Source organism: Petaurus breviceps, unplaced genomic scaffold, assembly GCF_028583685.1.
Source record: "Petaurus breviceps papuanus isolate PSGF00001 unplaced genomic scaffold, PetGlider_PUasm1.0 532, whole genome shotgun sequence".
Classification (NCBI taxonomy): domain Eukaryota; kingdom Metazoa; phylum Chordata; class Mammalia; order Diprotodontia; family Petauridae; genus Petaurus; species Petaurus breviceps.
In genome coordinates, this window is record NW_027186361.1 from 603,938 (window position 1) to 618,877 (window position 14,940).

General features: G+C 45.1%; 1 protein-coding gene across 1 annotated transcript; it reads left to right on the plus strand.

The window, feature by feature from the left end:
* The first annotated feature begins 12,496 nt into the window (after window positions 1–12,496).
* RNF113A (ring finger protein 113A) lies at window positions 12,497–13,798 on the plus strand. Its single transcript, XM_069102165.1, has one exon. It carries the CDS (start codon window positions 12,708–12,710, stop codon window positions 13,755–13,757), a length of 1,050 nt encoding a protein of 349 aa, XP_068958266.1. The 5' UTR covers window positions 12,497–12,707; the 3' UTR covers window positions 13,758–13,798.
* Window positions 13,799–14,940: the final 1,142 nt, after the last annotated feature.

The following is a 14,940-nucleotide window of genomic DNA, read 5'->3' on the forward strand; positions in this document are numbered from 1 at the left end:
GTTTGCAAGCAATGGTTGTCCTGGCAACGTCATTCTCAGCCAATGGGAAAAGGCGGAATGCGATTGTTTCTGGCTTCTATTCAGTAAAGGAACAAGGGGACCTAGTCAGACTACATCTTCTAGTTGTCTTCAATTTCAAAACTTGCCTAAGCCCTAGGGTACTTGCAGCCTACTTCTGCCCCACTAGGGGTTTGTAGGGGTCTGGAGAAGGCAGTAGAGTGGAGTGGAGTGGAAAGACAACTTGGGTCAGGGTTCTCCCTTTGTCACTTGTGTTGCCTTGGTTGGCTCTTCCCTCCCTGGGCCTCAGTTTCCCCCATCTAGGTTAGACTAGTTAGACCTCTAGTCTCAGAGAGCTGGGAGTTCCTCCCAGTTCTCAATCCTGGGATCAGGATGGCTGGCCATCCTCAGTAGCATTTCTTACCAGGGAAAATCACGAGATCTAACCAGTGTGCGTCTTGTTTTAAAACACAATCTCTTTCCCAGTAAAGAAAGGACACCGAACTGAATGTGTTTCCCCAAAGTGTGGGTGGGTGGAGAATCCATTTATCAGTTAATTAGTGTGGGAAAAGTTCTCCAGTGAGGTCTTCCAGATGGAGAAATGCTAGACATTGTAGAGGAAGCTGTGTGTCCAAGCTCACTAGGTGCTGGAGATATCAGTGCCATAATTGAAACAATCTCTGCCCTCAAGAAGCTTACATTTCATTTTCCATCCATCCATCCATACATATAAAATCTTTAGGATATGGTTAGAGCCTAGACCTCTGATTTTATCAATAGATGGCACTCCCAGTGGGAACACTCTCTCTAACAAAGCAAGTTGGCACTTATGATGCAATTTACAATTGTAGAGGGTTGCCCAGAACAGAGGAGTCAAATAAGCGGCCCAAAGGGCAGCACTGGGGTGGGGGTGGGAAAGCCAGATTAAAATGGAATTGGGAAATTCTAACAAAATAAATAAAAACACACTAGAGCATAGATAATGTTTCTATGTGACTTCCTAAATCAATATGCTGCCAGGATGTTTGGTGACCCCCATTTCTATTTGAGTTTGACACCATGGGCCTAGAGCACTGAGAGGTTAAGTGACTTACCCAGGGTCACACAGCCATAAAAACCTATATGCATATACACTATATAGGTATATGCACAACATATATATACATATACATACATATATACACATATATGTATGTGTGTGTATATGAAAGAGCTACAATGTGAGGGGGAGTAAAGTGAAAGGCAGCACTCTGAGGAGGAATAGAAAGGAAAGTCCCTCCCAGTAATGCTGTAAGAAATTTCTGCAAAAAGGCCCACATAGGGGCGGCCAGGTAGCACAGCGAGTAAGAGCACCGGCTCCAGTGTCGGGATGACCTGGATCAAATCCGGGCTCAGACACTCAGCACCACACCCAGAAACAACTGGCCGTGTAACCTTGAGCAAGTTACTTAACCCCAATTGCTTAAAAAAAAAAAGGCCCACATAAGTTTTAACAAGGGCCTCCAAGAAACAGATTTCTATCTGGCTGCCCTGGAAAATCCAATCCATGAAATTCATTCAGACTCCAAGGCTTGAGACTCTGCTTTCTGCATTCACAGTTGATATTTAAGGAAAGCCAACCCCGAGAGGTTGAGAGGATATCAGATCATGGAGATAATTTAGTAGAACCCTCTCATTTTACAGATGAGGAAACTGAGGCCAGAAAGGTTCAATTCAATTCAACAAGCATTTATTTTTAATGAACAAAAATGGATTTTCTCCCTCCCACCCCACCCTCACCATTAGAAAAAAAACAAAGAAAAAACCAGAGGTCTGAAGTGACTAGGCAATATTTGTTCAGAAGTTTCCCATTACACCTTTTAGGGCCAAGACTAACGAGTATAATTGCTTATTGGTTTTATGTTTCTGCATTTGTTTTTGGACGACAAAGGTTGTCCCATATCCAATCCTCATATTGTCTATAAAGTGACTATGCTAGAGTCAAGTTACAGTGTGTCCAACTGTGGCTGATCAGACCAATATGAGCTCAGCAGGCTCGACCACAGGTCGGCGGTACAAGTAGTCCATGTGAACATTTGGGGTGCATTCTCTAAATGTGCCTATATTGCAATTCTTTTGAGTTACTTCAATTCTGCTTTGCTCAGAGAGAGCACAGCACCTTCTCTAATCAAGGCACACAATGCTGGGAGGTCCTGTGCCAATGCTCATGTCACACAATCAATTCCAAAGTTGGTTGGGGAACCCATTACTCCCATTTGGGGAAACTGAGACACAAGCCATACATAAACTTTATTCAGACTTCCCTGGAGTTTAACTCTGGAGTAGGGGGTAGAAGTCAAATCAATGCTGGGGTCAGGGAAACCCAGTCCACATAAGCCCAGAGCCCAGAGGCTCCCTGGGTTATGGCTGACATATTCTACTGGAAGAAATGACACACACATATAAAACATATACCATACAAAGGAATTTCCTAGGGGAAGGCACAAAACAGGGGGTCCACAGTGAGAGAAGTGATTTATTGGACCCCTATTTTATTCCAATCAGTATTAATCAATTCAATGTGATTACATAAGAGCAATAATTGTTAGCAATCATTAGTGATATTGTCATCCAGTAATATACATATAGTCGGTCTAGTCAACTAACATGGGTACAGGAATTACATACATCAATACATATTTTACATTATCTTAGATATGGGAATAATTAGATAAGGTAAAATAGATTCTTATAACAGGCCTCAAACTTTAAAATTCACTCTTCATTACTTACTTAGTGGTTATAAAGATTTGATTATCAATCCCTGAGAAGAGGTAGAAAGGTAGAGGTGGGGAGAAAAAGGGCAAAGAGGGAAGAGATGGGTAGATTATTGTAATGTTAATGGGACTTGAAGATCTTCCCTGTCCATTAACAGGCCTCACATGGAGCCCAATTAGGAGAGGCTTGTTTTTCAGAAAGGCCCACACCTTTTCTTACTTTGTAACTAGGCAGTGGGTCAGGAGGGTTGTGACCAGTGTTTACACCAAGGGAAGTGTTCCAGAAGATGTAGCCAGAATGAGAGGTACCCAGAGTACTCTGGGTAGTCACTGAGGAGCCCTGCCCCCCCCCCGCTTTGAAAACAGGTCTTGGTGCTTGTCTCTCTTGTAACTATGTATGTATGTAACATATGTATGTATGTAATGGTCAGACAGTTGGATCTCTCTGCTGATCTGTGATGTATGTATTATTTGGTCAGATGGTTAGAAGTGCTGTCTGTTGGTCTTTATGCCATTATCTCTGAAGTTCAGGGCGCTGACTTTTCCCCCTAAACTAAGTGATACATATGTTTCATTTAAGTAAGATTGTTGACCCCTTTTGAATTGCTTTCCTTTAGAAAAGCAGATCAAAGAACCTGTGCTAGCAGCCTTCCTGTGTGCTGGTGTTAATGGCTGTTATGATAAATTGGGTGTCAACTGATGGTCAAGGCAGTGTTTGGTGTTGTGATTTGTCCAAGATTAAGAAAGGGGTCATTAGAGTCCTGTGGCCTGGCTGGTTTGAAAGAGATAACATTGAAAGTACTTGTCTTTTTGGCCTCAACCTGGCCAGCTACTCTAACCTGGGGTTCACCCTAATGTTGAAGAAATCACTGGGGCAGAGTGGCTAGGTGGAGGAGTGAGTATTGCACTAGCCCTGGAGTCAGGAGGACCTGAGTTCAAATGTGACCTCAGACACTTAACACTAGCCGTGTGAGCTTGGGCAAGTCACTTCACCCCAATTGCCCTGCCTTCCCCCCTCCAAAAAGAAAAAAAAACACTGTGGGGAGGAAGGCACCAGCTAAGGAGGATCATTGGTGCTGGATGGCTGGCCAGTCCAGAGGTGAGAAGACTCCAGGACCTGCCCAGTGGTTGAGGCAGCACTCAGTGGGGTGACTTCACCAAGGCAGGATTTGCACTCAAGTCCTCTTCCTCCAGAATCAATGTTCTTTCCACTATTACCCTGCTATGGTTGCTAACTCAGGAGAAATTGCAGCTTAGATCTTCAGGATAAAGGACCCTTCAGAGAATTTAATGGGCTGACCACCACTCTTACCCACAGCCAAGGGAAGTAACTTGCTTCTGCACTGTTAGCACTGAGCATAGGAGGCAGCTGGATGGCTCACTGGATGGAACACTGAGCCTGGAGTCAGGAAGACCTGAGTGAAAATCCAGCCTGACATTCACTAGTTGTATGATCCTGGGCAAGTCACTGAACCTGTTTGCCTCAATCCACTGGAGAAGGAAATGGTGAACCACTCCAGCATCTTTACCAAGAAAATCCCATGGACAGTACAGTCCACAGGGTCACTAAGAATTGGACACAACTGAATGACAACAAAGCACCGAATGAATATTTTTCTCTGGCCATCTGTCCCGTTCCTTTCAAAGATGTGGCTCCAGCTCCTTCCAGACATCTTCATGGCTCCATGTACAAGAGGATTCTTCTCCTGGGGACGGGCCGTGCCACAAGAAGGGTCACTGACTCTTTAACATCTAGAGATGGGGAATGGTGATTTGGGGAAGGACTGGTCTTTAGAGACCTGGGACACAATGTCAAACTCCCAATCCTACTGCATACAACTTGCCTCATTCTCCATTCAGACAAAGGGCCATTCTCTAGTATCAAGGGAACAGAATGACTAGAACAATGGATTTGGAGTTAGGAAGAGCCGAGTTAGGAAGAGCCAGGTTCAAATCTGCCTCTGATATTTATTATCTATGAGACCCAGGGAAATTCCTTAGACTTTTCTGAGCTTTGGCTTTTCCATCTGAAAAAGGGGGGAGGGAATAAGCATTTATTAAGAGCTTACAATGTACCAGGCAATGTGCCAAGTGCTTTACCAATACCCTCATTTTAACCTCTTAACCCTGAGAGCTAGGTGCTATTATGATCCCTACTTTATGAGATGAGGAAACTAAGGCAGAGAGAGGTTGAGTTACTTATTCAGGGTCACATAGCCAGTAACTATCTGAGGTTGGACTTAAAATTCAATCTTTCCGATTCCAGGTGCCTTATCCGCTGTGCCACCTAGCAACTTTTTTTTTCTTTTTGGAGGGGCAATTGGGGATAAGTGACTTGCCCAAGGTCACATGGCTAGTAAGTGTTGAGTGTCTGAAGCTGGATTTGAACTCAGGTCCTCCTCTCTCCAGGGCCAGTGCTCTATTCACTGCACCACCTAGCCGCCCCTACACCTAGCAACTTTTTTTTAAAAAATGCAGTTATCAAATGAGAGGATGTCTATAGAGCACTTTGTAAGCAAAAATGTCAGTTACTATAGCTAGCCAGTTTCTCCTCATTCACCTTCAGGACTTTGCACATAATAGGTCCACACGATTTGGAACTGGGACTTTCACATACAACCCTTCATTATATAGATGAGGAAACTGAGGCCCAGAGTTTTTCGTCTTCCATCTATAAAACGAGGATTATTAACATTTACACAGGGCAATTTTAGTACTACTGGTTAAATGTTATAGCTAAGGTGATCTGGTCTATAGAGGACAGGCCTAGACATAATGAGCAAGCCTTGTTCATGTGGCTTTGGGCTCAAGTCCACCCAGTTCTGTAAAATGGAAATACCACTACTTGTCCCATCTACTTGACAAGGATATTGGTCTAGAAGCAGTATGGCCTAATGGAAAGTGTATAAGAAATCTGGGTTTAACCTTTGGCCCTGACACTTACTGGCTTTGTGGCCATGGGCAAGTAATTTCCCCTCCACATGACTTGGCTTCCTGTCTGTAAAACTGCAGTAACACATCAGAGTTGTTGCAAGAAGTCTCTTAAGTTTACCACACTTTTGAGAAACCAATTTCACTTGATATATCAGTTTCACATACAATCTTTTTCTGTTTTTTTTTTTTTTGTATATTGAAATGGTTAGGTTTGTTGATGTTTATAAAATTCAGTATAAAAAGAGTGACTGTAAAACTTCAAACACTGGAGATTGAGCTGAGGTTAATCTAGTATTTTAACAACCAAATATGAAGTAGTATAATCAAATCTGAATTTATTACCCTGAGAGGATCATTTTCAAAGGCTGGCCCCATTCTCCTCCTCCAGACAGCAGGCCTTTCTGCCCTCCTAACTCTGGGCCCTGTCAAAACTCCAGCAAGGAGATCTAGGGCTCTAAGGCTCCCCCCCAGACGTTTTCATCAAGCTCTTCTTGTTAGGCCAAGAGTTCCCTGAGGACTCTCCTTGGCATTTCTGAAGACGGTAAAATACCACTGATTCTTGGCTGTGGTGATGAAACCTCAGGAAACAAAGTTTGGCCATACCATTCCTTCTATTGGTCCTGCTCCATCAGATGTCACCAAAGATGACAGCATATTTAGGCCTGAAGTAGCTGGGGTATTTGATTTATTTGGGATTTATAATCAGGCCAAATTTTCAACTGAATTTTTAAGGAGTAAGGAGGAAATGAGAGCTGGTCTCAAACACGAGACAACCTGGGTTCAAGCCTAGCCTCTGACACATCCTTGTTGTGAGGCTCTGGGTGAGTCACCAAACCTCTCAGTTTCCCTAAAATCATAAGCTATAGAGCTAATGGTAGACTCCATTGGGAGAGGGAGTTTCCCCACCCAGAATTCCCTATACCAATGAATTCAAAGGTGTGGCCCAACAAAAGGAGGAAGAAACAGGATTTTGATTTTTAATTTACCATGCCACCTGTAGTGCCAACACACCCCCTTAGAACATGCTCACCTTTACATTTGCTAATTTTTTTTCTGGTTACTTTCAACAACAAACCCAACAGTCCTAACTCTCAGTTTTCTTCGCCCCATATTATTTTCAATCAACATATTGTTGTTTGTCTTCTTGAAAAGTTACTTTTACATGTTGAAAGTGTCTTTTAAGGGGTGGCTAGGTGGCAAAGTGAATAGAGCGCCAACCCTGGAGTCAGGAGGACCTGAGTTCAAATCCGGCCTCAGACACTTAACACTTACTAGCTGTGTGACCTTGGGCAAGTCACTTAGCCCCAATTGCCCTGCCCTCCTCCCTCCAAAAAAGCAAAAAAAAAAGTGTCTTTTAAATGGTGCTATGGAAAGTTTACAAAATGAAGGGCTTCTACTCAGAGGGAACGCAATACCTAATTTTTTCTTTCTTAAAGCAACTGTGGTTAAGTAACTTGCCCAAGGTTACATGGCCAGTTATTTTGTGTGGGTGTTTAGTATCTGAGGCCAGAACTGATCCCGATCCTCCTGACTCCGACTCCGGGGCCAGCATTCTTAGTCACTGCGACACCTAGCCGCCCCTCAATACCTAATTTTAAAAAATCCTTAACCTTCAGGAAGGCAATGATCTTTCAAAGAAATATGGAAAACTTCAGTTACAGCCTCTGACAAAATACAAGCCTTATCCCTTAATCAATGTTCACTATGGAATCTGCAGTAATTTCTTAGGCCTCTTGCTTTAAGCTACTAGTTGATGGATAAGACTAAATAGCCCCTGGGGCGACTAGGTGGCACAGTGAATAGAGCACTGGCCCTGGAGTCAGGAGGACCTACCTTCAAATCCGGCCTCAGAGGCTTTAACACTTACTAGCTGTGTGACCTTGGGCAAGTCACTTAACCCCAACTTCCCCCTCCAAAAAGACCAAAAAAAAGACTAAATAACCCACCTACAAATGCTGGCACTGAGTCTAAAGGGGCAGACAACACTATAGTTTATGTTGGATGGCCTGCTGGAATTGGACTAGCCCTTGCCATCTCTGTAATCTGCAGTCCTTTTCTTGCCCTCTGAAGCTGTCTGCTACTGACTGTTAGGCTCAAAGAGCTAAAAGATGTCTTTGATTTGCCTTGCCTTTCTGGATGAAAAGTGCACAGTCCCTGGAACTTTCATGCAAACCTGACAATACAAGATAATTTTCTCAACTTTCTGGACTTATTTCCCTAAGACTCCATAAGCCCCAAATTTGGGTTGTTTTGTATCTAGGCAGGGCATTTCATTGAGAGAGAGGGACCTCTGTGTCAGGAACTGCCCTCCAAACAGGCATCTGAGCTAATTAAGAAAAGGAGTTTCTAATAGATCTGATCATTAAGTAAATATAATACTGAATGACTCAGTTTCTTTTTCTGACAAAAGGAACAGAAGAATTCCTCCAGGAAAGAAAACCCCAGCAATTACATTTCTTTCCTAGCCCTTTCTGAAGAAACCTTGACTTGGCAGCACTGAAGTACTTCTACTGTTGGAAGCCTACTTTTCATTTCCTAAGGCTCCATGCCTGAACTCAGTGTCCAAATTCTTGGATATGTCTATATAAAAGAAACAGAGGAAGGGGTGTGAGGTTCAAACCCCCCAAAAAAAGACTTTCTCTCTGGGTAGTTGCTTTATTTTTAATGTGCATCAGACAACATTTTGTATACGTGTTCTGCAATCACGAAGAGGGGCATCGCGTGGCCACTTACATGTCATCGGGTATGTTCTCCAACCCCTAAAAGAGATTAAAGGGGAAAGAAATGTGAATCCCATTGGCTCTGATGAGCGGTCAGCATTTCTCACTTCTAGCTCTATCTACAAAGCAGCCATTACTCTCTGCTTGCATTTATATTGATGTAAAAACCAGACCGTTACAATTTAAACATATATATTATTACACATGATACTATATCATATATTTTGAAATTCATGGACTTTCTGGCTATTTCCAAAAGGACTTGTAGCAGTTTTCAGGTGGATATATGCTATGTGATGAAAGAAAGGCAGCCTGGCAGAGTGCTGGTCTCAGAGCCAGGAACATCTGGGTTTGAGTCCCACCTCGGCTATTAATCTGCTAAAGGGCATGATCTGAATCACTTTCCCCCTGCAAAATCAGCTCAGTTATGGCAGATATTTTCAGTTAGTCTATGTCTATTCCAAGTCATGAGAAGCAGCTTTAGGTTTGGGACTGTTGAAAAAAGTAACATGATCTGACAATTAAATCATAGCCATTGGCCAAAAAACAACCTACCTAACAACAATTTATTATTTAAAACATTCAGCCTCGTCTCTCCTCCCTTATGACACGTCAGACCTCTGTGATTTAGCCAGAATTGAAAAGAGAGGTGGAAGCGACCTGAGCCATGTAGCCTACGCCACACTCCAAAGCAATCTCCACAATAACATAATGGACAAGCAGTCACCATCCAGTCTTGACTTGAAGACCACCAAGGAAGTGGACCCCATTAGACCTGGAGGCAGTCCATTCCATCTGGGACAGCTCAAATGGTCAGAGAGGAGTTCCTATTTCCTCGCCTAAATTGGCTTGTCTGCACCCTCCCCCTACTTCTTCGGGTTTTGCCTTCTGAAGCTACCCAGGACAAGGCCAATCCTGCCTCCACATGACAGATGGCCCTCCCAAGCCTGAAGAATAATGTCCTCCCAAGCTTTGTCTTCTCCAGGCTAAACATGTCCTTCTACAGTTAGACATCCAAGCTGCTAGTTCAGAGTCACTGACTACGAGACTAAAGAGTCCCCTGCAGATTACCATTGTTAAGAACAGATCACTGTTAACAATTACTTCAACTATAAATTGTGGCTTGGTTTAGGCACACACCTCTCAGAAAAAGAGAATCAAGATGTGTTTATGTAGCATTCTGTGTATGTCCTTTTTGTGTGATTCTTCCAACAGCCCTGTGAGGTAGGCAGTAGGTGTATTATTAGTCCCAATCTGCTATGGTGGGAACTGAAGTTCAAAGAGGAAAAGAAAAAATGTGCATGGTGCAGCCATTAAATGTGTGAGTTGGGCCTTGAGCCCGGCTCTCTGAAATCCAAGACCAGGATTCTTTCAAATGTGCACTGGGCTGCCTTTCTCAAATCAGAGGGTCACCCTATTTCTTCAGGTTATTAAAAAAAGTCAGTTTCCTCCGGATTTGGACCTATATCTTCCTTAGGTTTCATCACAGCTAGACTGAACATGGAGGAATTCGGCCTTCTAAATGGTGTTAAGGGATTCCCTGAACTTGTCTTTTTGAGGTGCCTTATTTTCGAGAAACACTGGATCCATAGCATGTAGGAGGCCCTGAAGATGTCAGGGACAAAGCCCCACCCCACCCCCAACTGACATAATTTGTTGTTTGGATCCCAAACTGGACTCCCTGTGTGTCCTTGGGAGTCAAGACAGGTGCCAGCCAGGCTAGGAAATGGCTTGTGCAGCTGGGACCCTTGTAGACAAACAGACCATCCTATTTTCATACTCTAGCACTTCCCAAAGGAATAGAATATGGCTTTTGAGTAGTAGCCTTGCTCCTCCCTTTTGGGAGGATTTTTGTCCTTTTCCCACCTTTACTGCACCTCTCCCCTCCCTTCACTTGCCCCCACAGGAGGAGATTTCTGATACTTCCTCCTTCTTTTGTCCTACTGTCATAAATATGCAAACTTCTGTATGGACTGTGAACTCTTTGGGTTCTACCCACACATTTATTTCTCTTGTGGTAAACCTGGTTTCCACCTAAGTTTCATGACCTTGTGATTCCCTGTTGACAATGGTCATTCAAAGTAAAGAAACTCTGGCACCTGGTAACAGTACCAGGCTGGTGAGATACTGCCTTCTGAGGAATTTCACAGTGCATCCTGGACAGAACTACCTTACCTGGGAACCATAAAATCACAAGTCATAGTCTCCAGGGACAAATCAACTGAAAGATCCCTCCAGGGTAAAATGCTTTAAAAATGAACTTAACCCACTAACTGGGACACAGGGCTAGCAGGCCAAATTTTACCTTAGCCTCATAATAACGATGGAATCCAGAGATCCTCCTGTCCCTCTCCAATAGAGTCCACTGGTATCGATTACGGGCAATTCTCTTTTCCTATAAAGAGAACAATATCATTACAGTGAAGTTCAAATTATAAAGTGGAAAGGGGAAAGCTTCAAAGACATATATGATCACAGCTCAAACAAAAGAAGGGGGAGCATGGATGAAGCCCAGAAAAAGCAGGTTACTAAACTTCAAAATTAAGAGGCTGAGAGAATGAAGGGTATGAGAAGAGGGCATGGAAATTAGGAGTCAAAGACCTAATAATTTACAGATCAGAGTCTGAGTGATTAGGTCACTTGCCTGTCCTCATGGTAAGTGAAAGGGAAGCGATCTGAACCCAAGTCTACTGATTATAACACTCTTTCCATTATACCTTCAATCAATCCATCAATAAGCATTTATAAAGTGTCTACTATGTGCTAAATATTATACTGTGTTTTCAAATAAAAGTTCCTGCTTTGGAATAGCTTACAATTCTATCTGAGGGAAATAATATGCACATATACAACTGAGGTCCCCACCCGCCAAACAACTATCTTGTATATGAGGCAATAACAGAAGCCCTTTCAGATATCTCTTCCTTACTTAAAAAAAGTTTTTTATACATTTATATAGATTTGAATATTATATATTTACATATTATCCCTTACAACAGAGAATGATAAAAGAGGGAAAAAAAGCATTTTAGCAAAACATATCTAAGTCTGACAATATATGCAGTGTTCCACACCCATAGTGAGGGAGGAGAGGGAGAAAGGATGAACATTTATATAATTCCTACTATGTGCCAGGAAACGGTGGCTAAGCTCTTTTACACACACCTCATTTGATCCACAACAACAACCCTGGGAAGCAGATGCTATTATCTCACTTTTACAAATGAGGAACCTTCACCACTTTAGATCCCCTATCTCTGTAAAGAAGGAATTCTCATTTTCTCAGGCAACAAAGAGTTGCCTACAGACTTCTATCTGCGTTACAGGAAGGCAAATCAGGGTTTTTCCCTCTGTGAAATAGTTTTTTGGGCAGCAACTAGAGGAAATACCTCTTTACTTGATACAGAAAGGATTTTTTTTTTTTTGGCATGTCACCTGTGTGTGGAAAGCTATTAACAGAAAGAGCACTGGATTTGGAATCAGAGAACTTGGGGTTAAATCCTGTATGCCCTCAGATACGTCACTTCCCCTCCCTAGGCCTCAATTTCTTTTTCTGTAAAATGAAGGGGGGAGGGGTTGCATTGACTAGGCCCTGGGGACCCTTTCTGCTCTAATCCTAGTATCCTATGGGTGACCTGGAACAAGTCTCTTCCCCTCATTGTGCCTCAGTTTCCTCCTCTGTAAAATAAAGGGGTTGGAACCGATAGCCCCTGAGGTCCCTTCCAGCTCTAGAACAAGGATCCTATACGGGACCCTCACCAATTCCCTTCCCCTCCCGGGCCTCCGTACGGGCTGGACTCGAAGGCCATCTCGAGATCTCTGGGTCCTTTCCCCAGCCCTGAAGCCCCCACAGCTGTGACCGTCAGGAAGGGCAAAGCCGCAATGCGAGCCCTGAGGGGCACAAGGGGATCGCCTCCCGCTCCCAGCTCGGGTTTGCGGGGCCGCTGCCGGGCCCTACCTTGCCCCCATTGCTGTACTTCTGGATGAGAGCGGTGCTAACTCCCGGGATCGTCAGACAGACGCCCATAATGGCCAGTCCCGGCAGAATTTCGAACCACATCTCGAGGAGAGGCTCGCGGCCACAGAACGGTATGTGGTAACGACGCCGGTCGTGGGGTTAAGGTGACTGGGGTCACTTCCCGTCCCGGCAGCCCCTGCACCGCCACACTTCTAGGCGGTGGCCAATCAACGCCCGCCGCCGTGGCCTCGCCCGCCTTTCTCCTCCGGCCAACAGGAAGTGACGTAAGATCAGTAGTGAATAATTGGAGTCTCGAAACCTCAAAGTCTCAGAAAGAGGGAGATGGAAGAAGAATTGTCGTCTGAGCCACCGGCTGTTCCGGTGTGCACCTTCCTTTTCAAGAAGTCGGGCCGTAAGGGCAGCGCGGGTCGCCGGAAGCGGCCAGCCTTCGACAAGCCGCCGGGAGGAGGCGGCAGCAGCAGCAGCAGCGATGAGGGCAACGTGGTGATCCGGAGGGAGAAGAGGCGCCTGGTCCCCAACCCCATGATCCAAAAGACGCGCGGCAGCTGCCGGGAGAAGAAGGGGCCCACCTCCTACAGCGGCGCCAGCAGCGGCGGCGACGACGAGAGCGAGCCTTCGTCCACCGTGAGCGTAGTCTATAAATCCACGCGTTCGGCCAAGCCCGTGGGCCCCGAGGACATGGGCGCCACCGCCGTCTACGAGCTGGACACGGAGAAAGAGCACGATGCCCAAGCCATTTTCGAGCGCAGCCAGAAGATCCTAGAGGAGCTACGAGGCAAAGAGGATGATAAGATCTACCGGGGCATCAACAATTACCAGAGGTACGTGAAACCCAAGGACACGTCCATGGGTAACGCCTCATCTGGCATGGTGAGAAAGGGGCCCATCCGAGCGCCCGAACATCTGCGCGCCACGGTGCGCTGGGATTATCAGCCCGACATCTGCAAGGACTACAAGGAGACCGGCTTCTGTGGCTTCGGAGACAGCTGCAAGTTCCTCCATGACCGCTCTGACTACAAGCACGGCTGGCAGATTGAGCGCGAGCTGGACGAGGGTCGTTACGGGGGCATCGATGAAGACAACTACGAGGTGAGCAGCGACGAGGAGGACCTGCCTTTCAAGTGCTTCATTTGCCGTCAGTCTTTCCGGAACCCCGTGGTGACCAAGTGCAAGCACTATTTTTGTGAGAGCTGCGCCCTCAGTCACTTCCGCACCTCACAGCGCTGTTACGTGTGTGACCAGCAGACCAGCGGGGTTTTCAACCCAGCCAAGGACCTGATCGCCAAGCTAGAAAAACATCAGGCAGAGGGGAAGGCGGCCATCTCTGACCCTTTAGAAAGCTCAGATGAAGGTTTAACCCCCATTACTTAAACCTAGTGATATGATAATAAAATCTCTCTCTTTCAACTCAATATGAGTGGAAATTTGTGACTCAAGCGTCGCGGGGGAGGGGGAGGGAGGGACGCACCGATGGGGAACAGTGGGGAGGCTTGTACTGTCTGGTTTCCATGACGTTCCAGACTAAACTGGGATGGGGGTAGGGATAGGGAGGAATGAAGGCTTGGGTTGCTCGATACCCATTCTGGCCAAACTGGGGTGGGGTGGGGAGAGGCTTGGGTTGTTCGGTACCCATTCTGGTTAAACTGGGGTAGGGTGAGGGGAGGCTTGGATTTCTTGGTACCCATTTTGGCCAAACTGGGGTGGGGTGGGGGAGGTTTGGATTGCTTGGTACCCATAAAGATTTCTGGCTAAACTGGGGTGGGGGTGGAAAATGGGGAGGCTTAAATTGCCTGGTATCCATGGGTTACCCAGCCAACCTGAAAGGGGGTAGTGGGGGAGGCTTGGATTGCCTGATACTCAGGGTTCAGAGTAATTTGCTACCTGGCTAATGTGCCAGAAGGAACTGGGGTACACTTTGAAGGAACCCTCAAGGGTGTCATAATGAACAAATAAAACATTTATTTAAGAAATACTATCGGGGCGGCCAGGTAGCACAGCGAGTAAGAGCACCGGCTCCAGAGTTGAGAAGACCTGGAGATCGAATCCCGGCCTCAGACACTTTAGCACCCACCCAGAAACACCTGGCCGTGTTAACCTTGAGCAAGTTACTTAACCCTGATTGCTTAAAAAAAAAAAAAGAAATACTATGTACAAATCACTAAACACTTAGCGACACAAATAGAAAAAGACAGTGGAGGAGATGACACATGAAAGGTTTCAGCTGCAAGTCCAAAGAAGGTCCCATGGTCCTTAGGGTGCAGCAGCAAAGCAGATGGTGATGTAATAAAGGCTTTTGTTCTGTTTCTTGGATAAGGACCTCCATACTGAGATATCTCTTTAGGATCATAGATCTATTATTAAAAGGGAACTCAGAGGCTACTTACTCCAACCCTCTCTTTTTATAGAGGAGGAAACTGAGGCACAGGGCTATTAAGGGACAGATAATAGCTATCAGAGGCAGTATTTTAATTTCTATCCACTATATACTCATTCTTTAGAAGTTGAGTGGTTATAGAAGTGTGCTGCCTTCTTTAATGAATGAATCATTTAAACA